The following is a 23183-nucleotide window of genomic DNA, read 5'->3' on the forward strand; positions in this document are numbered from 1 at the left end:
ACGGCCTCTAGTTAATTTGCTGCAAGCTTTCCCGCAGCCGCCAGCTCCTCCTCAGCCGGCTCCGATCCCTACGGCGCAGCCCTCTCAAGGGCCGCCGATTTCGCTGCCTATCTCTTCTGCGCTTCTCGCGACTTTACCTAGTACATCAGCTGCCTCCCTCGGCGCTCTTCCTGATACGACCCCTGTACCTGTATCTGCACCCGTTTTTCTTCCCTCTGTCTTTCCCCCTGTTCTTGCCTCAACTTCTCCTTCTACACGACAACGAATAGCTAGTGCGGTCACTAGTTTTATATCGCCTCTCTTTGGGTCATCTAGTACGACCCTTGGTTCACAACGTACGCAGTTGCGTAGTCAGCTGCCAGGTTCTGAAGAGAAAGAAGTATTAGACCGCATGGCATATAAATGGATTATTTATCCTTCAAGATATGATGTAGAGTCTGTTGTAAATGTTTTTCATCAATGGGAAGCACCAAAACAGAGATACGTTTTCGAGAAAATGTGTGTATTCCTCTGTGAGGAATTGGAAGATCATGGTTTGGACTTAAGCCCGCAGGAATTGTGTCATGTACGGTTTGAATTTGGAAAAGGTACGATTGTGGGTCCCGATGTTGAGAAAGCAGTTGCGACATTATTGTCTTTTAGGGTCGAGGGTCCTTCTCAGTCACTGTTTGAACGTGACTCTTCTGATAGGAAGGTTAGACAATACCCTATGAGAGAAGTCCCTCCGGTATGGAAGGACGCGGTTGCGGCTGATGCCGCTAACGGTATTGCTGCTATGCCAGCTCATTTCCAACGTGTTTGGGTACATGTTCCTTGGAAGCGATCAGAAGTTTTAGCCCTTAAGCAGACATTGCCTGACCCCCGTAAAAACCCCGCAGGATATTATAAGGAGTTATCACAGACTGCAGAATCGTGTGTCATGAACCTAGCTGACATAGATATGTTGTTCGGGAATGTCGTTCCGCAGCCTTTATGGGGGTTGATTCGTAATGCAGATCATGCTGCAGAACTAGGTGGCACGTGGGCTAATATCACTGCTACAGACACTAGACAAGTTGGTGGTGCGAAACCTGAGCCCTTAGTAGCAGAACTCCCTGGTAGAATTATTACCTACATGAAGACTTTAATGCCAGCGATGCGTGTGAATTGGGATAAATTATCCGCATGCAAACAAAAGAAAGACGAAACAGTGTCTGATTTCTTCACCAGGTTTGAAGAAACATTTATCGACCACAGTGGTCAAGACATGAGTACGGAAGGTGGTCAACGGTTATTTGTTGATAAATTTGTGCATAATTTGCTTCCCGAGTTGTGTAAGAAATTAAAAGATTCAGAGAGTTCTTGGGCTGTTTCCTCATCAGCGCAAATACTGGCCACTGCACAGTATTACGAAAATAGGGATAAAGATGAGAAGGATAGAGCAGACAAGAAAACAAAAGAATTAAAGACGAAGGTTCTTTTACAGCAGGCTTACCCGCCACGTGGAGATCAGAATAACTATAAGCAAGGTCAGAGTAACTATCAACAACCCCAACAGTTTCAGAGTAACTTGCAAAGGTTCGGGTATTCCCAACCGCGTGTTCCTGTGGGTCCCAATCAGTGTTCGTATTGCAAACAAGAAGGTCATTTTAAGTATAGTTGTCCTATATTGTTGCAGCGCACGAATAATGCTTATGGCGCGAGAGGTAGAGGTGGTCAGCAAGCTCCTAGAGGTAGAGGGCGTGGGAATGTTCCCCAGAACGCGCGTCCTCTTCCGCCTCAAAATACGATGAACAGTTTTGATCACCAAGCCAATGTAACTGGTGGGACAGCTCAGTACTATAATAACGACTATTATGCAGAAGATGGAAATGCGGAAGGTGATGATTACTAGGACAGCCATAGACAGAGAGAGGGAGTTGTTTCAGTGCCAGTGGATCAGAGTGGACCGTATGTTAAGGTGACTACAGCGGGTGTGTCAGAGCCCTTTCTATTGGATACTGCTGCTGCAAAGAGTTCAATTATGCACTCAAAACTCCCTGGCGCGCCTTTGTCTGGCGAAATGAATGTTTCAGTAGGTTTTTCTGGCGCCCCGGTTAGGATCACGATCTCTAGTCCTATGCCCCTTTCTGTTGGACCTTGTGAGCTGAAAGCACCCCTTATCCTAACGACAGGTTGTGGTGAAAATCTGTTAGGATTGGATTTGGTAAAGAGATTACATGCGACATTATATTGCTCCCCCTCGGGAGTACAACTTACACTGGGTAGGGAGGTGATTTCGCCAATGTATTTGTCGAAGAATAAACTGCCAACTGAATTGTCGTCTCTTCCGGATGTCCTTTGGGCTACTGGTCCTAACGATGTGGGTCGCTTGGAAATACCGCCATATGTGGTCACTTTGAAAGCCAATGTTAAATTGCCACGCATTCCCCAGTACAAGATCTCTAATGAAGGTGATAAAGCGTTGTTAGCGATCATCTATGACTTGATTGAAAAGGATGTAATTGAAGAGACAAGAGGCAACGTTTGCAATAGTCCTGTTTTGCCTGTTTTAAAACGTACTGACCCTTCTCAGCCACCTGTTTACAGATTTGTGATCGATCTTAGAGAGGTAAATAAGATAGTTGTGCCTCAGTTTCCAGTTGTCCCTGATATAACTGCCTTGTTAACTATGATCCCAGCTTCCGCTGCTTGGTTCTCAGTGATTGATTTAAAGAATGCTTTCTTTAGCATTCCGATTGCAGAGGAAGGCAGGGATATTTTTGGTTTTAGTTTAGGAGGTCGCAGCTTCCGCTTTAAACGCGCTCCGCAGGGCTACTGTGAAAGTCCATCAATATACAGTCAGGCTTTAAAGGCGCAGCTTGATACAATTGTCTTACCTAGTGGTGCTACCCTTATTCAGTACGTTGACGATTTACTAATCGCTGCGGATACTGAGGAGATTTGTAAAGAAGCTACATTGTCATTGTTGCGTCATTTGTCTGCCTTTCATCACAAAGTGTCTCTCTCAAAACTGCAATATTGTCGACAAGAAGTGACCTACTTAGGTCATCTCTTGTCGAAGGAGGGAAGGAAACTGACCCCAGAAAGAATTCAGGCCATTGCACAATTGAGCGTGCCAAGAACACAGAGAGAAGTGCGTGCTTTCTTGGGTATTACTTCATACTGTAGGCAGTGGATCCCGAGTTTTTCGTTGCTGGCAAAACCTTTGATAGCATTAACATGCAAAGATACACCGAATCCCGTCCCATGGTCTGAAGAGTGTCAGAAAAGTTTTTCGGAATTACGTAAGGCATTATGTTCGGCTCCTGTATTGGGTACCCCCGACTACAGTAAACCTTTTACATTGTATGTTCACGAGAAAGAAGGTTGTGCGTTGTCAGTGCTGACACAGTCTTTTGGAGACAGACAGCGTCCATGCGCGTATTTTTCGTCGACTTTGGATCCGGTAGCCAAGGCATTGCCAAGTTGTTTGAGAGCCGCAGCGACAGCAGCTGTTTCTATCTGACAGTCTGCAGGGTTAGTAATGAACAACACGTTGATTGTGATGGTGCCACACGCAGTGGACACGTTATTAAACAGGACCAAGACACAGCACTTAACTAGTGCTCGATTGTCAGGTTATGAGTTGACACTACTAGCGAGTCATGTGCACATAAAGAGGTGCAATACGCTGAATCCAGCTACATTATTACCGATTTCAGCAGACATAGATGAGATTAAACAGCATGATTGTCTGTTCAGGACAGAAGAAGAAACAAAAGGGAGAGTGGATCTTAAATATACTCCCCTGGTTGAGTGTGATGGTACCTTATGGGTGGATGGCTCGTGTTTCAAGCTTCCGAATGGTGATACGACTGCTGCATATGCTGTCACGACTTTGCACACGATTGTTGAAACTGCACGTATACCACATAATTCGGCTCAAGCAGCGGAATTAATTGCACTTACAAGAGCATGCGTGTTGTCGAAAGGAATGAAAGTAAACATATATACCGACAGTCAATATGCCTTTGGCGTGGCCCATAGTTTTTGGCGCTTGTGGAAAGAACGTGGGTTCCTGACTTCGCATGGAACTAAGATTCAGAATGGTCAGTTGGTGAATGATCTCCTTGAGTCGTTGACCGCGCCATTACAAGTTGCGATTGTGAAATGCAGTGCACACAAGAAGGTTATTGATGATGTTGGTTGTGGTAATGCATTTGCTGACGAAATCGCGAAAGAAACAGCAAAAGATGTGAAGAATCGAATGTATGTTGCAGGCCCTGCAAGATGGGAAGGTGATGTTGGAATGTGTGAAGACATGATAGAGAGTGTGAAGTCCCTTCAAGCTGAAGCCACAGAGAAATAATTGAGCATGTGGAAAGAAAGTAAGGGTAAATTGGATGAAAATGGTTGTTGGATTGATCTGTCAGAACACTGGCGATGGTTGTTACCTGATGCATATGTGCTTCCAGTGGTCACGATGGCACATGGAATGGCGCATATCAGTATGAAAGGTATTTGTAAGTTGTTGGCTCCAGTATGGCAGAATGCTGGAATTCCCAAGTGTGCAGAGAATGTGGTCAAAAATTGCATGGTATGTTTGAAATACAATCCTGGTAGGGGAACCCCAACTCCAGCTGGTCATTTTGCGCCTCCAACGTATCCGTTTGAGGTTTTGCAGCTAGATTTCATCCACATGGAAAGGTGCAACAATTTGAAATATGTACTTGTTGTTGTCTGCGCTTTTTCAAGGTGGATAGAAGCATATCCCCTAAAAGACAATACTGCCTTATCCACAGCTAAAGCCCTTGTCAAAGAATTCTTCCCTAGGTTTGGAATGCCAAGAATGGTATGGAGTGATAATGGGAGTGAATTCGTGGGACGAGTGATGAAGAATGTATGTGAGGGACTAGGTATAAAGCAGAAATTCCACGCTGCAAATCACCCCCAATCAGCTGGACTAGTAGAGTGTTACAATGGCACATTGAAGCTCAAATTAACCAAGATCCAAGCGAGTTCTGGTCTTAAATGGCCTGACGCTCTGCCCTTAGCACTCCTATCAACAAGAATGACTGTGCATTCACGGGTGGGACTTAGTCCCTACGAAATCGTGTTTGGCCGCCCGGCCAATATATGGGGAGTGCCAAGGCCTACAAAATTCAGCGAGATCGAACACCCAATACTGCTTGATTATTTGTATGAATTGACGGCTAAATTGCGTGTTTTACACCAACAGGTGCATGATACTCTGCCCCAGGTCTCTGAAGCTCCAGGACATCCTATCAATCCTGGATCATGGGTGCTGGTCAAAAACTTCAAAAGGACAAAGAATGATGAGCCCCGTTAGACCGGCCCCCATCTCGTCCTTCTTTCCACGAGATCGGCTGTTCGAGTAAAAGGGAAAAAGAACTGGATACACGGTGTTCACTGCAAAAGGGTCCCTTTGCCTTTGCCTTCCGACCAGTGGGTCCAGAAAGGGATCGCTGACTCAGAGACTGAGACTGTGCCTCGTTTCCTGCCGTTTAGCGACGCACGAGTAAAAGGAACGCTTTCTGAGAAGGAAAGCGATGACATCTTGCAAGAAACTGTGCCACCGTCAATTCAATTGGACACTACAGAGCCTGAACTCTTGTTTCAAGACCAAACAGTACCTGCAAGAAGTCGCTACAATCTGAGGCCGAGAACTATGGACAAATAAAAATTCTTTTTCTTTGATATTTTTTTTTTTTTTGAGAAGTGCGACTCTCTCTTCCATCTGAAAAACTTTCTTATTTTTGCTTTTTCGAACCGCCATCCGGGTTCAGCTGCAGGGTCGCGGTGCCAAGACTTTGGGGTACAAGCCGGAGACGTTAGGTCAACGGTCTGGTTGGTCTAGGGCGTTCCCTGGACTGACAGGTGTACTCCTTAGCAGAAGACACTCATCCGCCGCGAACAGCACGATTAGAGGATGGAGTTTTTCGAGATGAAGAGACCCGCTGAGGAAATAAATTTTAAGAGCAGAATATGTAAAGTAATGAATAGCAAACGTTTTGTAATATTATGTCTGTTTGTCCTATTTAGCATGATGATGTTTTCTGTAGGTTATGTATTATTGTCTTTTCAAGTGCCGTCTGCACCCACTATACAGCCCATACCTCCTCCTACTGTTTCCTCACACTCTTTCCACCCTCTGCCTGAACACGAACAAGCTAGACGTTCTGAGTTCGTAAACAATTCGTTTATTCAACTTCTGCACCAGCACCAACTAGTTATGAATACGACAAATTGCTGGGTGTGTGGTTTGATGCCGCATACCATTAATAAGGGTATCCCATATCTAGTGTTGCCGTTTAGCTATAATGGGTCATCATGGGCATTCCAGACTATGTTTCTTTTTGCACTTGAGACCTATTCCCCACGACCACCGCGTTCCATTAGACCTAGCACGAATATTAAAGCCTTGATGAGAGGAGTTGCCGATATGAGCAGAGATATCGATGCATATTCATCTATTCCCAAGGATGAGTTGCGAGCTTATGTGGGTTGGAACGCGACGGGGTATAGCATTAGTCTGGGCGAGAAACAGCGTAAAAGTTCATCCCCGATTTGGGTCGTACCCCACATAGGTCGGTTCTGTTTACAAGGTAATGGTCAGAATCCAAGAGCTCAGTTAGGGAGGAGTGACTGTGCTGAAACGTACATTTTTCCATCACAGTTTTCCCCTGCGTTTTTGGCTGCCAAGGGTACATACTTTGTTTGTAATGACCGAGCATATACATGGTTGCCCCCTGATTTCTCGGGCACGTGTTATGTTGCACATTTGCTACCACCGACATTTACTGCCGCCTCTGATTATCACAAGACCAGAGTTGTGAGAGGCGTTGTTAGTAAGGAGGATACTGCCGGTCAGGAAGCGGAAGACTTTTTCCTGGGTTTCCTGCCGTTTTGGGGACCAATGGTCAATAGTAGGAACCTGAGACAACTGACTCGTGTAGTTGAAACCACTGTTAATGTAACGGCTGGTGCCCTTGGTAACTTGACAGCTGAGCTCCAAGCAGATCGCCTCATGACGTTGCAGAACCGTATGGTTCTAGATGTCATACTTGCAGACCATGGTGGGGTATGCAAGGATATCCAATCAAGCTTTTGTATTTTCATACCAGATAGCGCTCCGACAGTCTATCAAGCCATCTCCAAACTGCATAAGATTTCCGAATCCATTCATGTGGATAAAGGAGACTGGTCGATGATGGGGTGGTTCTGGGGACTGATATCAGCTTGGGGATGGAAGATTCTAATAGTCATTGGGACGATCTTAGCCATTCTTTTCCTGTTCTGTCTATGTGTACAGTGTGCTCCTGTAGTGTGTAGCCTCTGTGTTACATCATGTGTAAGGAGACCTGTATCAAGGGACGAACTAAGCAATAGGATGATGCTACAGCAACACCTTCATGACTTTATGAATATAGACCTGGACTCAGATTAGTATGAGTATAGTTATTGCCTATGTAAGGGCAAAAGGAGGGTCTGTGGTACTGTAAATTTCGGAACCATGTTGGTAGCATGGTCCTACCCTGCCGATTCCGGTATCAGCGAACCGCAAATGACTAATGCGGTATGTATGAGTGTTTTCGTCATGTTTCACCGATGAATTCACCGTGTATACGATACTACATGTCGAAAACCCTCGGGTTCCATTTTAAAAGGGTAACCATTTTGTGGTTGCCCTCACATAGGCTGCGCATTGAGGCCATGCCCAGGCCTAAAGGACACGCAATCTTTCTTTTGTCTCTGTGTGACCTATGCAAACTGACCCCGCTGCCCGAGGTCAGTCCTGCCCGGCCGGTTCCTTTTACTGCGGCCTTATGGGATTAGCATCAGGGCCCAACACATCATAAAGTCGTGTATCCCACGCGACTCCTGACTAATCCCTTTCACACCTGACTCTGTTTCCTACTTTATGGCTTGTTTTACGAGTAGGAGGTGTCCGTTTTATTGGGGTCTGCTGATATCTGATGAGGGTTCTGACTCTCGCTGGGTAAATAATTATGTGCTGACCGAGTTGAAATGTGGGATTATCATCATGACTGTGCTCTTTCTTTGAAGCGAAAATATGTGAACGACCACTTGTAAAATAGGGGCGGTGTTGCCCAGAGTGTAATATTCTGTATATAAGAAAAGACTGGTTTTTGGTTGGGGGCAGTCTCCTGAGAACATACACCGTGTTGTACTTCTCGGATACCTGTGATTGGTCTCCAGCCAATAAATACGATCTTTGACTTCACCTAGAAGACTCTGTGTTTCTGTGGTCCGAAACAGGAAGAACTCGAAGTCTTCGGGTGTGTCCCCTGGCACCGCTGGGTTAGTTCAGAAAAACCCGGTACTTCAATGTTACTGAGAGAAGGGTGATATCTTCACATGAACATGTTAGTGAGAGAGGGGTGATATCTTCACATGCTCATGTTAGTGAGAGATGGGTGATATCTTCACATGCTCATGTTACTGAGAGAAGGGTGATATCTTTACATGAACATGTTAGTGAGAGAGGGGTGATATCTTCACATGCTCATGTTACTGAGAGAGGGGTGATATCTTCACCTGCTCTGATGTTAGAGAGAGGTGATATTTTCACATGCCCATGTTACTGAGAGAGGGGTGATATCTTCACATGCTCATGTTACCGAGGGAGGACTGACATCTTCATGTGCTCATGTTACTGAGAGAGGGGTGATATCTTCATGTGTTCTTGTTAGTGAGAGAGGGGTGATAGCTTGCTCCAGTGAGAGTGGGGTGATAGCTTCACGTGCTCTTGTTAGTGAGAGAGGACTGACATCTTCATGTGCTCATGTTACTGAGGGAGGGATGATATGTTCAAGTGCTATTGTTAGTGAGAGAGGGGTGTTATCTTCACATGAACATGTTAATGAGAGAGGGGTGATATCTTCACATGCTCATGTTAGTGAGAGAGGGGTGATATCTTCACATGAACATGTTAGTGAGAGAGGGGTGATATCTTCACCTGCTCTGATGTTAGAGAGAGGTGATATATTCACATGCTCATGTTACTGAGAGAGGGGTGATATCTTCACATGAACATGTTAGTGAGAGGGGGGTGATATCTTCACATGCTCATGTTACTGAGAGAGGGGTGATATCTTCACATGCTCATGTTGCTGAGAGAGGAGTGACATCTTCATGTGCTCATGTTACTGAGAGTGGGGTGATATGTTCACGTGCTCATGTTAGTCAGAGAGGGGTGATAGCTTCACGTGCTCGTGTTAGTGGGGTGACATCTTCACCTGCTCATATTAGTGAGAGAGGGGTGACATCTTCACATGCTCTTATGTTAGAGAGAGGTGATATCTTCAAATGTTACTGAGAGAGGGATGATATGTTCACGTGCTCATGTTAGTGAGAGAGGGGTGATATCTTCACGTGCTCATGCTAGTGAGAGAGGGGTGATAGCTTCACGTGCTCATGTTACTGAGAAAGGGGCGGTATCTTCACGTTCTTATGTTATTGAGAGAGGAGTGATATGGCATGATGTTAGAAGAGGAGAACAATATCTTCATGTGCACTGATGTTACTGAGAGAGGGGTGATATCTTCACGGGCTCATGTTAGTGGAAGGGGGGTGATATCTTCACATGCCTCTTTAGCGAGAGGAGGGTGAGATCTGTGCTACTCTGTTACTGAGAGTGGGGTGATATCTTCATGTGCTCTGATGTTACTGAGAGAGGGGTGATATGTTCATGTGCTCCGATGTTAGTGAGAGAGGAGTGATATCCTTACGCAGCACAATGCTAGATGAGGAGAGGGATATGTTCATGTGCTCTGACGTTACTGAGAGATGAGTGATATCTTCACATGCTCTGATGTTAGTGAAAGAGGGCAGATATCTTCCCATGCCTCAACTTTAGTGAGAGAAGGGTGACATCTGTGCTCTGATATTAGTAAGAGGAGAGTGAAATCTTCACGTGCTCTGATGTTAACGAGAGAGGGCTGATATCTTCACATGCTCTGATGTTAGTGAGAAGAAGGCAATATCGTCATGTGGTCTGACATTAGTGAACGAGGGGTGAGAGCTTCACATGTCAGTAATTATATTTACCTTTGTGGCTCCGCACTTTCCTCAGGGAGAAGCCGGACTGGATGTTGGGGGTAGGTACCACCTGAGATGGCATCCCTGTGCAGGCAGCCTTCAGGGAGCATCTGAACCTGAAGCATAACAAGAGAGATCAGTGTTAAAAGTGAGCCTGTAAATAGGGGTGTTAAAAGTGAGCCTGTAAATAGGGGGTGTTAAAAGTGAACTTGTAAACATGGGTGTTAAAAGTGAGCCTGTAAATAGTGGGTATTAAAAGTGAGCCTGTAACTAGGGGTGCTAAAAGTGAACCTGTAACTAGGGGTGTTAAAAGTGAACTCCTAAATAGTGGGTGTTAACCTCTTCTGTGCCCATGACGAGATAGTCTCGTCATGGAGCACAACATGTTTCTAAGCAGATGTTTTAAAGTTAGCATTTACCGGGAGGTTATAATGCACTTAGATATATATGGTTGGCTGCATCACAAACAACCTCGGAAAATAGGTTCCGAAGGCTGCAGAGGGGTTCTGCTCATGCGTGGGCACCCTCTCAAATGAAACCCAGCACCCTGCCTTCAGGATTGATAAGGCCTCCCGTACGGGAGACTGATAGATAGGTTTATATGTGCAGTGATTTAGAATAAATATAGTGAACCTACATCTAAGTAAGGGGTGTGTTAAAACTGGCATCATTGGCGCGGGTCTCCCTTCCTCTCTCCTCTCCCTATTTTTTATATTGGCTGGATTTAGATATTCTGGGCGCCGTGCCACTGCTACTCAGTGCCACAGCGCGAATGCTCCCTGTATATAAATTAATTTTATGAATAAGGATAACCATAATGCCCACAACTGTGTAGCCTGTGTCAATAGCGAGTTACCTTCCATTTCACTGTCGCTACTGCGTAACGATCCATTCTCATAGGCCAGGATGGGCCGGCTAAAAATTACTTTCTATCATCCTATCTGTCCCTAGGAACCTAATAGGAACTTCGAGTTTGGTATGTTTGTGCTCAGGACATTGAGGAGCACCTTCTGGTAAGGACCGTTTGTATGTTACATGTTTGGAAATACCTTTCCTGAAAACGCGGTAGTTTGCGGCCTAAGCTTTACTGTAGGCTGTTTGCAAGTATGTGTATTGGCCGTCTGGTTTTGGAGCAGCGGGGCCAGTTGGGTCAGACCTGGCTAAAGATAGAGATCGTATTCAGAGCCTGGGGAGGGGTTACTCTTTGGCAAGGTGAATGATGGCTCCACCTCCCACTGGGTGTCTGATAGCAGACTCATTCTGAAAGGGCAGGATGTCACCTCATAAACCAAGTGCTCCCCGACCCCACCGAACTGGTTCTGACTGGAGTCAGTGATTTGTGACCTTAGAGAACAAAGACTTTTAAGGTATAAAATGCTGCGCTGGAACTTTGTCCAGGTGTGTTCCTTCTGGATGTCAAGATGAAACTCTGTCCGAGCGCACCGAGGAAAAGACTTTGAAATTTTGACCAAGCTTGCCGAAGAAACTACCCGAGGGCCTAAATCGAGAGCGCCTCCTGCAGAAGTCTCAGGGACATTAGACTTCACCCCGCCAGCCTTCGGAATTCCTGTGCGAGGAATCCTACTTGCAGGTGAGGCCTCCGTCGAGTAATCCGGAGCCTCTAGTTCTACTGTGAGGACCACGGACTGGGCATCTTTGAACCTTTTTCTAAACCTGGAGCGGGCCGCTGCAGCTAAGAGAGAGCTGCCGCCACTGAGACCCCGCCTAAACGTGAACCTTTGAAATCTTCTGCTAAAACCGAAGCAGGCCGCTGCAGCTAAGAGCCCGCCTAGGTCTGAACCTTTGAACCTTTCTCTAACCTTGTGTGGGCAACATGCAGCTAAGGGAGAGCTGCCGCTGCTGAGAGATCTGCCGCCGCTGAGAGCCCACCGGAACCGGCACCTCCAAGCCCTTCGCTGAACCTGCGGGGAACTCTGCAACTGAGAGAGAGTTGTAGCCGCTGCTGAGCGTCCACCATGGTGCCAGCTGGGCCGAGACCATCCTCTGTCCCGTGGGTCACTGCAGCCAAGAAGAGGGCTGTAGCAGCTGAGTGCCCGCACCCATTGCTACTTGGCATCATCGTGATTTGTCCCGTGTGCTGGTGCAGCCAAGAAGAGAGCTGTAGCCGCTGAGTGCCCACACCCTTTGCTACTTGGCATCATCATGATTTGTCCCATGGGCCGCTGCAGCAAAGAAGAGAGCAGTAGCCGCTGAGTGCTCTCACCCTTTGCTACTTCGCATCATCGTGATTTGTCCCGTGGTTCGCTGCAGCCAAGAAGAGAGCTGTAGTCGCTGAGTGCCTGCACCCTTTGCTACTTTGCATCATTGTGATTTGTCCTGTGGGCAGCTGCAGCCGAGAAGATAGCTGTAGCCGCTGACTGCCCGCACCCTTTTGCTACTTTGCATCATCGTGATAGGTCCCGTGGGCCGCCGCAGCTAAGATAGCTGAGCGCCCGCACTTTTGGTAAACTTTGCATCCTTGGGATTTGTCATGTGGGCTGCCGCAGCCGAGAGAGAGCTGCTACCGCTGTGCGCCCTCACCTGGTCCCCCCTTGTTGATGATTGTCGCTATTGTCCTGTGGGCCGCTGCAGCTAAGAGAGAGCTGCTGCCGCTGTGTGCCCTCCGCAAAGCTACACGACGAGAGTCATCGCCACCACCAGCTATGGCCGCTGCAGCCGCTGAGCGCCCGCTTTTCCCTGAGTGCCCGAATCATTGTGGGTTCTTTGAGAAGCTGCACGCTGTGTCCCTTTTCCATGACAGGTATCTGGTGTGCACCGGATCGCGTAGGCCCTGAACTCAGTCTATGTCACGCTTTGGGTGAATACGTTATTGTCCCTTTGGGGGGGGCGTGAATTGTAGGTGTTGAAACGCTTTAAGAAGTTTTGAGTTAAACTGTTGGATAAAGATATTATTTTTATATATCTACCTGAGTCATGTCCCTTTTGTGGTGTCATTGCTGTCTTATTGTATGTGGTCATAAACGCTTTACACACCGCCTCTGAGATAGGCCTAACTGCTCGTGCTACGTTACCACAGGGTTGAGCAGGGGTTGTCAAAGGGGGTAGCCCACTTGCCCTGACTTAGGAAGAAGGGTCCCTATTTGGACAGTGGTGCCAACCCTGGCCAACTAGAGACCCCCATTTCTAACATTGGTGGCAGCGGTGGGATCAGGACTTACCTTTATGATCCACGTACAATAACAAGTAAACACCACTAGTGAGTGTAGACAAAATTCAGCCTCCATTTTTTTTAATTGTTTGGTTGGTTGGTTGTCTTAGTAGTGACTTGTTGATAGCAGCCATGAGTACTGCTAGTAGAGGAAGGCCAGCGTCCAATGCTTCGGCGAATCTCACCTTTGAGGAGGAGAGATTAGATACCTATACTGCCAGACAGCTGAAGTCATTTTGTAAGCAATTCGCAGTCCCTGTGATAGGTCTCTCTAGGAAGGAGGAGTACCAGAAGGCATTGAAGGCCTGGTGGGAAGCTAGAGAGTCTGCTGGAGATGAGGTAGAGAATGCTGGAGGGCAGCAGGATGATGCAGTAAAGGGGGGTGGAGATAGAACACCCTCCAATCCAGGTACTAGTGTACCCCAAAGGAGCCTGACCCCAGGGAGGACAGGGAGAGAGATAGGAGGCATAGTTTGGAGATGGCTAAATTGGTAGGTCAGAAGGACCTGGAGAGTAAGAAGTTAGACCTCGAGAAGGATTGATTGTCAATTGAACTTGAGAAAATGAAAATGGAGCATGAGAGAATGTTGAGGGAGATGGAGATCAGGGCGAGGAGTGTCCCAGTCTCCCCCACTGGTGGCAGCATACCTTTCGTAACTCCAGAGAGTAGAGTTTATATTCCTAAAGCTGTCATTAAGGATTTTCACAAGCGTGAGGATATTGGGCAATGGTTTGCCGCATATGAGATAGCAATGGTGTCCCACCGGGTCCCTGAGAAGGATTGGGGAGCGGGGTTGTGGGGACGCTTTGTGAGTGATGATAGGGATACCCTGTTGGGCCTGCCTTAGTACAGCAGGATGGTGTATACCCATTGGAGGCTTTGATGACTCGTTATGGTTTGACCCCAGAAATGTACAGGCAGAGGTTTAGAACCTGTAAGAAGTTAGAGGGTACCACATGGGTTGAATATGTGTCTTATTTCTGCAGAGCAATGGATCACTGGGTGAAAGATAGCAAAGTGGAAACTTTTGAGCAGTTGTACGATTTGTTTGCGTGGGAGCATTTTTCTAGTAACTGTTTTCCAGAGCTATGCGAGCACCTGATTGATAGCAAGCTGACTAACCCTAGGAAACTTGCTGAGGAGGCGGACTGCTGGGTGAGCACCCGGGTCCGCAAAGGTTTTGTGGGCGACTTTGCCAGAGGTGGGCAGGGTCCCCAGCAGAGGAATGGGGGGACAAGGGTAAGCCCAGGAGTTCCAGGACGTGCCCCAAAGTAATTACCCAGGGAACGAAGCAGTGGTGTCCCAGCCTCCCCCTGAGAGGAAGCCAGTGTCCGAGACAGGTAGGCCTGTTCAGAGGGGACCACTTACTTGTTTCAAGTGTAGTCAAGTGGGCCACCGGTATTATGATCCCCAGTGTCCCCAGAGGGGCCCCAATGTACCACCCCGTGCACCCTCCCGCCAGATTGCCAATGTAGCCCTGGGAGGGGAAGAAATGGAGGTCCAAGGTGGGTGGGATCCCGTAGAGTTAACCCTTGTCTCGCTAGGATACTTTAAGAAGGTCCCTAACCCCACACTGCCCAATAACACTAAGAAGTACAGGCAGTGGGTGACCATCAATGGCCATAAGGTAGAGGCTCTCAGGGACACAGGAGCCAGTGTGACTGCTGTCAGCCCCAGGTTGGTGTCCAAAGAGCAGATTAACCCCCATGCGTTCTGTCCCGTAATATCAGCCGACAACTCAGAGAGCCAGTGTGAGGTGCCTCAGGTTCCATTCGAGTGGGGCGGGGGTCTCAGGAACTCTTCAAGTGGCTGTGAGGGCCGCCATGCCGGTAGATTGTCTGTTGGGCAATGATCTAGAGAACTCCCCGTGGGTTACGGTGGAGAGAAAGTCTCATTTGGAAATGTTGGGCCCGCCTGAGTGGGCGTGTGCAACCACTTGGTCCATGACAGCTCAGAAGGGTGTTCAGGAGGGCCTGGAGCCTGAAATTATGGCCCAGGTCCGTGCCTTAAAGGAAAGGGGTAGGGGGCACGGGAAACCGGCCCCCGCAGTTTCCACGGTCCCAGAGGGAGCAGACTCTGAGGGGGATGCCCTGGGACCTACGGGGGAACAAGTGACTGAACTGGGGGACCTACCGGAGCTGACCCATTGGCGACAGGAAGGGGGGCCCTCCAGGGAGGAATTTTGCAGCAAAGAACATGCCCTTCTCTTGATGGAGTGCGGCGAAAGGCCGCCGCCCAGGCAGCAGGTGGTCAGACAGGGTCACATTGGATCTATTGGGAGGATGACCTCCTTTACAGCGAGCCTAAGGTGAGCCAGGGTCAGCCCGTGTGCTGGTGGTACCCCAGCGCTTCAGGACCTTCCTGCTGGAATTGGCTCATGATGTGCCATTGGCCGGACATCTGGGGCAGACCAAGACCTTTGAGAGGCTGGTCACCCACTTCTATTGGCCCCAGAGGAACAGGAGCTCAGTTGCTCACTGCAGGACGTGTGAGGCTTGCCAGGCAAGTGGGAAGAGTGGGGGGAAGATTAAGGTCCCCCTACAGCCCTTCCCTGTTGTGAGTACCACATTCGAGAGAGTGGGCATTGATATTGTGGGGCCTCTGGATCCCAAGACAGCCATGGGCAACAGGTTCATCCTGGTCTTGGTGGACCATGCCACCAAGGACCCCGAGGCCATCCCATTCAGGAAAGTGACGGCCCCCGTGGTGGGGCGGGCACTGATGGGGATTTTCTCCCACGTGGGATTCACCAGAGAGGTGGTGTCCGATAGGGGAACTAATTTAATCTCCAAATAAATGAAGTCTCTATGGAAGGAGTGTGGGGTAACGTATAAGTTCACCACTCCTTCCCACTTCCAGGGGAATGGGCTGGTTGAGAGAATCAACTGGACCCTCAAGGGCATGATTATGGGCCTAGGTGAGCCCATGAGGCGTAAGTGGGACGTCCTCTTGCCATGCCTGTTGTTTGCCTACCGTGAGGTGCCACAGAAGTCCTTAGGGTTCGGTCTCTTTGAGCTGCTCTATGGTTAAAGACAACCTTTATTGAAAGCTATCCTAGTTGTAGCTATGGAGAGCAGCCTTCAGGCTAAGTCTTGAAGGAATGTAAAGCAGCTTGTTTTACCAGTCTATAAACTCTTGAATGATCAAATGAAAGGACAACCACACCAGGTATATATGTCAAATATATGTATTTAGGATAAAACACACCCCTCTAGTCTCTTTTTGAGACTGGAGTTCGAAGTACTTAATTTACAAGTTCATTTACAAGCAATCAACAGTAATAGCACAAATACACGTTTGGGCCCTAGGGGCGTACCAAACCATATACCAATAAAGTGGTATAAGAACCACGACTGAGCTAGACACAAGGCCTAGAGCCTGTAGAATCACTGGGACACCACGGAACCACCCAAGGTAGTGACACAGGGGACCCACGGGGACTGTGTGCAGTGTGTAAACACAACCGCGGGTTCCCGTTTGCTTCTATGGGCAATTTCGCGGTTGGAAATTTGAACATTAGGGACACTTAGAATCGAGTCAGGACCAAACCCTTTTGGACTTAAGCAGTTCTAGGGCTAACACCCACGGGAGCACAGGAGTACTCGTGTTACCTCACCCAGGGAAGCGGGGTGCATAGATGTCTTTTGGTGTCGGGTCGCGTCGTCGATTACAATGGAAGCTGGCGAAGAAGTGCTGCTGCCGTGAAGAGGAGAAGTGTCCGAAGACACCAAGCCTGGATCTAGGATGGAAAGAACCTGAAAGCAGAGGGCACAGTGTCTGGGTCACTTGCCAGTGACCAGGGGCAGGATGGACCAATGCCCACAGATTTCGGGTGCTTCAGGTGAGTTGACAGGTGTCTTGACTCTTCAGTCACGAGGTCCAGGAGGCGTTGACAAAGTCCACGAGCCGGATTCGAGCTGTCCCACGAAGTCTGTCGAGTGCTGCAGTGTCGACGACCAGAATGGACCCAAGAAGACTTGGCAACGGCAAGTCTTGTGGAAAGAGAAGAAGGACGTCGGTGCAGACCAGCGAGGTCTGAGGGACTCACCCAGCAATGGTAAGTCAGGGAACTTCTGGAGCAACCAGGGAAGCCCAAGCAGAAGAGGGGGGACCCACTAACCAACGGGCTAGCGGTCGCGAAGGAGCCTCGAGCGGTCGCACTGGAACCCGGCCCACGGGTCACTCGTGGAGTGGGGGCCGGAGATCTTCGGTGCAGTCAGTGCTCAAGGCTGGGGCTACTCGGAGCCCAAAGCAGAACTTCAAGGATAAACAGGAAGTCGATGTACCAGCAATAGTACGTGGTGCGCAGGGGTCACGGTTCCTCGTCACCTACGATAGCCACGGGTCTCAGCTTTGCTGTGGACTCAGGGTAACCTCGGGGAAGTCAGGAAATCCCCATCTGGTGATGCAGAGATTTCGGCGTCACATGGGAGCTTCGGAATTGCAGACCGGACAGTTGCTTCTTTGGTGCCTGCCAAGCAGGGGAGTCACTCCTTGACCCCAAGGGAGATTTCTTCCATCTTCTAGTCGAAATAGAAAGTCGAAGGTCCAGGATATATGTTGCAGAGTTTCATCCAGGGTAATCTAAAGTCGCAAGGACTGGGTTCCCATACTTATACAAAGTTTGGGGGTTGGACAAACTCTAGGGACCCACCTTTGTCCAGTTTTGCGCCAGAGCAGGGGCAGGTAGCCCCTGCCCCAAGTGTGCCCCCAGTGCAGGACTTCAAAGCACCAGAGAGTGCTCCCGCCCAGCCCCAATACACGTCTGCCTGTCTGGGGAGGTGGTTACACCTCCCTGGGACAGGAAACCTATTGTCCAGGCCTCTGCTGCCGGAGTTTCGGTCCGCAGCAGGAGACCCGTGTCTGTGGCAGGGGCATCCATTTTGTGATGCCAGGGCTGTAGAAAGTCCTCACTTTGCCACTGGATTCAAGCAAGCCTGGCTGAAGACGGCTGAAATGCCAGAAACCGGTCCTAGGAAGCTTGTTTCCGGTCTAGGGAAGACATGGCTTGGCAGTTCGGGCTGGACTGTTCCCATGAGGCACAGGGCCAGACTGATTTGCATATGGCCATGTCTGAACTGGGGTGGCAGAGTGGGCTAAAGAACGGTGATGGATTAAACCCAGATCAGTTGACTGGGGTGAGTGCTTGCAATGTTCAACACTCCGTCCATCATTTCCTTTGGTTTTGCTTTGTTCGCCATCAGTTGGCAGGGTATGCTCAGACGTGAGTCCCTTGCTCACTTTGCCACTGGATTCAAGCAAGCCTGGCTGAAGACGGCTGAAATGCCAAAACCGGTCCTAGGAAGCTTGTTTCCGGTCCAGGGAAGACATGGCTTGGCAGTTCGGGCTGGACTGTTCCCATGAGGCACAGGGTCAGACTGATTTGCATATGGCAATGTCTGAACTGGGGTGGCAGAGTGGGCTAAAGAACGGTGATGGATTAAACCCAGATCAGTTGACTGGGGTTGAGTGCTTGCAATGTTCAACACTCCGTCCATCATTTCCTTTGGTTTTGCTCTGTAGAAAGTCCTACCAGGTTAGACCAGTGTGAACTTGTCTCCCCCTCTAGAAGGGTGGAATGCTACCCCCGCCGCCAGAACTGGCGGGGGGGGGGTAGTATTTCAAAGTGTTTGACATCAAACACGACATGTTTCCGTGCAGCCATCCCAGAGTTAGCATTTACCACGAGGTTATAATGCACTTAAGAATATATGGTCAGGCTGCACCACAAACAGCATCAGAGGAGGTACTCCGAATGCTGCAGAGGGGCTCTACTCATGCAGGGACACCCTCTCATATAAAAACCAAGCACTCTGCCTTCAGCATTGTTAAGGCCTGCCATAGGAGTGACTTAGAGGTTTATATGTGTGTGCAATGGTAGTGATATAGGTAGCCTATACCACTGTAAGGGGTGCAAGCACACCCTTCCCCAGGCTGCTGTAGCAGACCTGTGGTGCCATTTTGGAGTGCTTCCCAGGGGTGGCATAATACATGCTTCAGCCCCTGGTAGGCCTCTGAGGTACCTATGCCCTAGGTACATAGTATACCATATACTAGGGGCTTATAAGGCACTCCAGAATCCAATTAGATATGTACCTAATGTACATGGAAACCATTTTAGAGCTAGGCTGGGGTCCTGATTAGCAGGACCACAGCCAGACTAAGTTAAAAAAAACAGTGAAACACCAGCAAAAAGTGGGGGTACCCATGTGAAGCAGACCCTACTCTCCTACACAACCCCCCCCCCCCCCAAATGCAGGGACATTAAACTAACCTGACCAGTTGAGTCTTCATGTTCTAAGTGGAAATGCCTTCTGCTTATGAAAGCTACTGGCTGATCCTGACCTTCATCATTCAATTGTGACAGTACAGCCCCTACCCGCAATTCAGATGCATCTGATTGGACAATTAACTTTTTGGAGTAGTCAGGACTCTGCAGAATGGGAGCAGTGCACATGGTCTGCTTCAGGTCATCAAATGCCTTTAGACAGCTAGCTGTCCACTGAGCCTTTTTGGGCATTTTCTTAGAAGTTATGTCATTCAGGGGTGTCACTATTGATTCATACCTCTTGACAAATCTCCTATAGTACCCAGTCAGGCCTAAGAAGGCTCTCACCTGAGTCTGGGTAGTTGGAGCAATCCTTTCCATTATGGTTTGGATTTTGCTCTGCAATGGTTGAACCTGGCCTCCACCTACAAGGTGGCCCAGGTACACAACCTGACTCTGCCCTATCTGGCACTTAGTAGCCTTGATAGTTAGGCCTGCTTTTTGCAGGGCCTCCAAAACATTCCTCAGGTGGACCAGGTGATCCTCCCAGGTGGAGCTAAAGACAGCAATATCATCTAGATATGCTGCACTAAAGTCTTTCAGACCTGTAAGGACTTGATTCACCAACCTTTGGAAAGTGGCAGGTGCATTCTTCACACCAAAGGGCATTACCACAAACTGATAGTGCCCACTAGGGGTAGAAAATGCTGTCTTTGGCTTTGCATCATCAGCTAGTCTAATCTGCCAGTAGCCAGCTGTCAGGTCAAAAGTGCTAAGGTACTTGGCTGAGGCCAATGTATTTATTAGCTCATCTGCCCTGGGGATGTGATGGGCATCAGTCCTAGTGACTGCATTGAGGCCTCTGTAGTCCACACAAAACCCCATCTCTCTTTTCCCACCACTGGTGTGAGGTTTAGGTACCAGGACTACTGGACTAGCCCAAGGGCTAACTGAGGGTTCAATCACACCCAGATCCAACATCTTTTGGACTTCTGTCCTTATACAGTCCCTGACATGGTCAGGTTGCCCGTAGAACTTATTCTTCACAGGTAGACTGTCCCAGTGTCCACTTCATGAGTGCACCAGGTGGTCTGACTTGGAGTCAGAGAAAACATATGTCTAAACAGACTGAGAAGGTTTCTGCAGTCAGTTTGCTGCTGGGCAGTGAGGCTGCCTGCCAAGGATACACCATCAACTGACCCATCATCAGGTTCTGAGAAAGCAGGTCAGGGAGTGGGTCACTCTCTTCCTCCTGTCCTTCATCAGTAGCCATGAGCAAGCCCATGTCTACCCTGTCAACATATGGTTTTAGTCTGTTGACATGAAGTACCCTGTGGGGACTCCTAGGGGTTCCAAGGTTTACCCAGTAAGTAACCTCTCCTTTCTGTTCAACAATAGTGTGGGGTCCACTCCACTTGTCCTGGAGAGCTGCTGGGGCCACAGGCTCCAACACCCACACTTTCTGTACTGGCTAGTAAGCCTTTTGGTCATGCCAGGCTTTTTGCAGTTCCTGGCTAGCCTCAAGGTTTTTGTTTGCCTTTTTCATGTACTCAGCCATCCTGGAGCAGAGACCAAGTACATAGTCCACTATGTCTTGCTTTGGGGGCTTGAGAGGTAACTCCCATCCTTCCTTCACCAAACACAATGGACCCCTGAGAGGGTGACCAAACAAAAGTTCAAATGGGCTGTAACCAACCCCCTTTTGAGGCACCTCCCTGTATGCAAATAAAAGGCAGGGCAAGAGCAGGTCCCATTCTCGCCTAAGCTTCTCTGAGAGTCCTTCGATCATGCCCTTTAAGGTTTTGTTGAATCTCTCAACTAAACCATTGCATTGTGGGTGATAGGGTGTGTGGAACTTGTAGTTCACTCCACACTCCTTCCACATAGCAGTCAAGTAACTAGACATGAAGTTTGCAACCCTGTAAGATACTACCTCCTTAGGAAAGCCTACTCTTGAGAACACACTCAAGAGAGCTCTTGCCAACACAGGTGCTGTAGTGGTCCTTAGGGGAATTGCCTCTGGGTACCTGGTGGCATGATCCATCACCACCAGTATAAATCTGTGCCCAGATGCTGTTTGGGGATCCATGGGACCAACAATGTCAATCCCTAGCCTTTCAAAGGGCACCCCCACCACAGGTAGCACTTGAAACGAACGACCGCCTCTATGAGAGCGGGCAAACTTGAGGATGTGCATTAGTGGCTGGCCAGAGGACCTCAGGGCTCGTTGTGGCACCTAGGGTTGTACCCTTCTCCTAAGATACACTGCCCTTGTGCCATGAAAGGTGCAAAAAGCTAGAACCAGCGCTTTAAATTGGATCCTCGTACGCACCGGGAGCCAATGTAAGGCCCTCAGGTGGATTGTCATGTGTGCTCTGGGCCCTACCATAAGAACGGCTCTCGCCGCTGCATTTTGAGCCACCTGCAGACGATTCAATGAATACTCAGGGAGGCCCAGGTACAAGATATTAACATAATCCAACCTGGATGTAATCAGGGCTTGGACTACTGTCTTCCGGTACTCGACCAATTGCAAAGGAAGCCATTTTTTTAACATTTTCAACATGTCGAAGCATGAGCCCACCATGGTCTGGATTTGGGCTTTCATTGTTAGGGTAGCGTCTAGCTTGACCCCTAAGTTCTTCACAATGCTGACAGGAGCAATAGGAGTGGACATATCCCAAGGCCACGATTGGTGCCATGATTCACAAGGCAGTCAACCAAAAAAGACAATCTCTGATTTTTCTGGTTTGCACTTTAGTTGATTCAGCCGTAACTAAGAGAAAACCTCCGTAAGACAGGCATTAATCTCCTCGCCTCTAAAACCACAGCCTTTGTCGCACGTAAACAATAATTGAGTGTCATCAGCATATGACACTATCCTAGCGCCGTGGGACTCAGCTCGAAGTGCAAGAGGAGCCATATAAATGTTAAACAGTGACGGGCTCAGGATAGACCTCTGTGTGACCCCCACCTTCAAAGGCGGGATGAAAGCTGCGAAGGGGGGAGACCAAATTTCCTGGCGACGGTCGTTCAAAAAAGAGGTGAACCACTTAAGTACCGTGCCCCCGATACCGCAGTCTGGCAGGCTTTGTAAGAGCCAGTCATGGGGCACGGTATCGAAACCAGTGGACAGATCTAATAGTATCAGGACAGCACTGCCCCCTCTATCTCGTTGCTCTTGTATGGTTTCAGAGACTTCCAATAAGGCAGTTTCAGTGCTCAGATGGGTTCTGAAACTGGACTGACTCTCATGGAGTACATGATTGGCCTCCGCGTATTCCGTCAGTTGGAGATTAACGCAGTTTTCTAGAGCTTTAGAGAAGAAGGGCAATAATGAAATAGGCCTGTAATTGGAGGCTACTGTCGGATCTGCAGACAGTTTCTTTCTTCAGTAGGGGAATAATTCTGGCCATTTTCCAGCATCTAGGGACCAGCCCCTCTTGTAGTGACAAATTCAAAACCACGTTGACAGCTGGATTTAGGGTCTCTGCGATGGCGGACAGTATTTTTGCTGGGCAGGGGTCCGACGGGGAACCCGACTTCAAGGAGTTCATAATTTCAAGAAATTTCTCTAAAGAAATAGGAGGAGCTAGTACCAGGGCTCGCCAGACTAAGATGCCCCACACTATCTGCCTTCACAGGCGGTAAAGTCGTAAAATACTTTTGAATTGTACAGATTTTATCTTGAAAATAGTCTG

At 48.6% G+C, this 23183-nt stretch overlaps 1 protein-coding gene across 3 annotated transcripts in view; it reads right to left on the reverse strand.

The window, feature by feature from the left end:
* Positions 1–23183, reverse strand: part of LOC146863541 (coagulation factor XI-like) — a 381607-nt gene that overhangs the window by 42859 nt on the left and 315565 nt on the right. For all 3 annotated transcript variants that reach the window (XM_085643002.1, XM_085643001.1, XM_085643003.1), the window contains one exon: positions 10054–10160. In XM_085643002.1, coding sequence (XP_085499128.1) covers positions 10054–10160 — 107 coding nt within the window. The remainder of the gene's footprint in view (positions 1–10053; positions 10161–23183) is intronic.

This window comes from Triturus cristatus, chromosome 2_2 (assembly GCF_964204655.1).
Source record: "Triturus cristatus chromosome 2_2, aTriCri1.1, whole genome shotgun sequence".
Taxonomy (NCBI): Eukaryota; Metazoa; Chordata; class Amphibia; order Caudata; family Salamandridae; genus Triturus; species Triturus cristatus.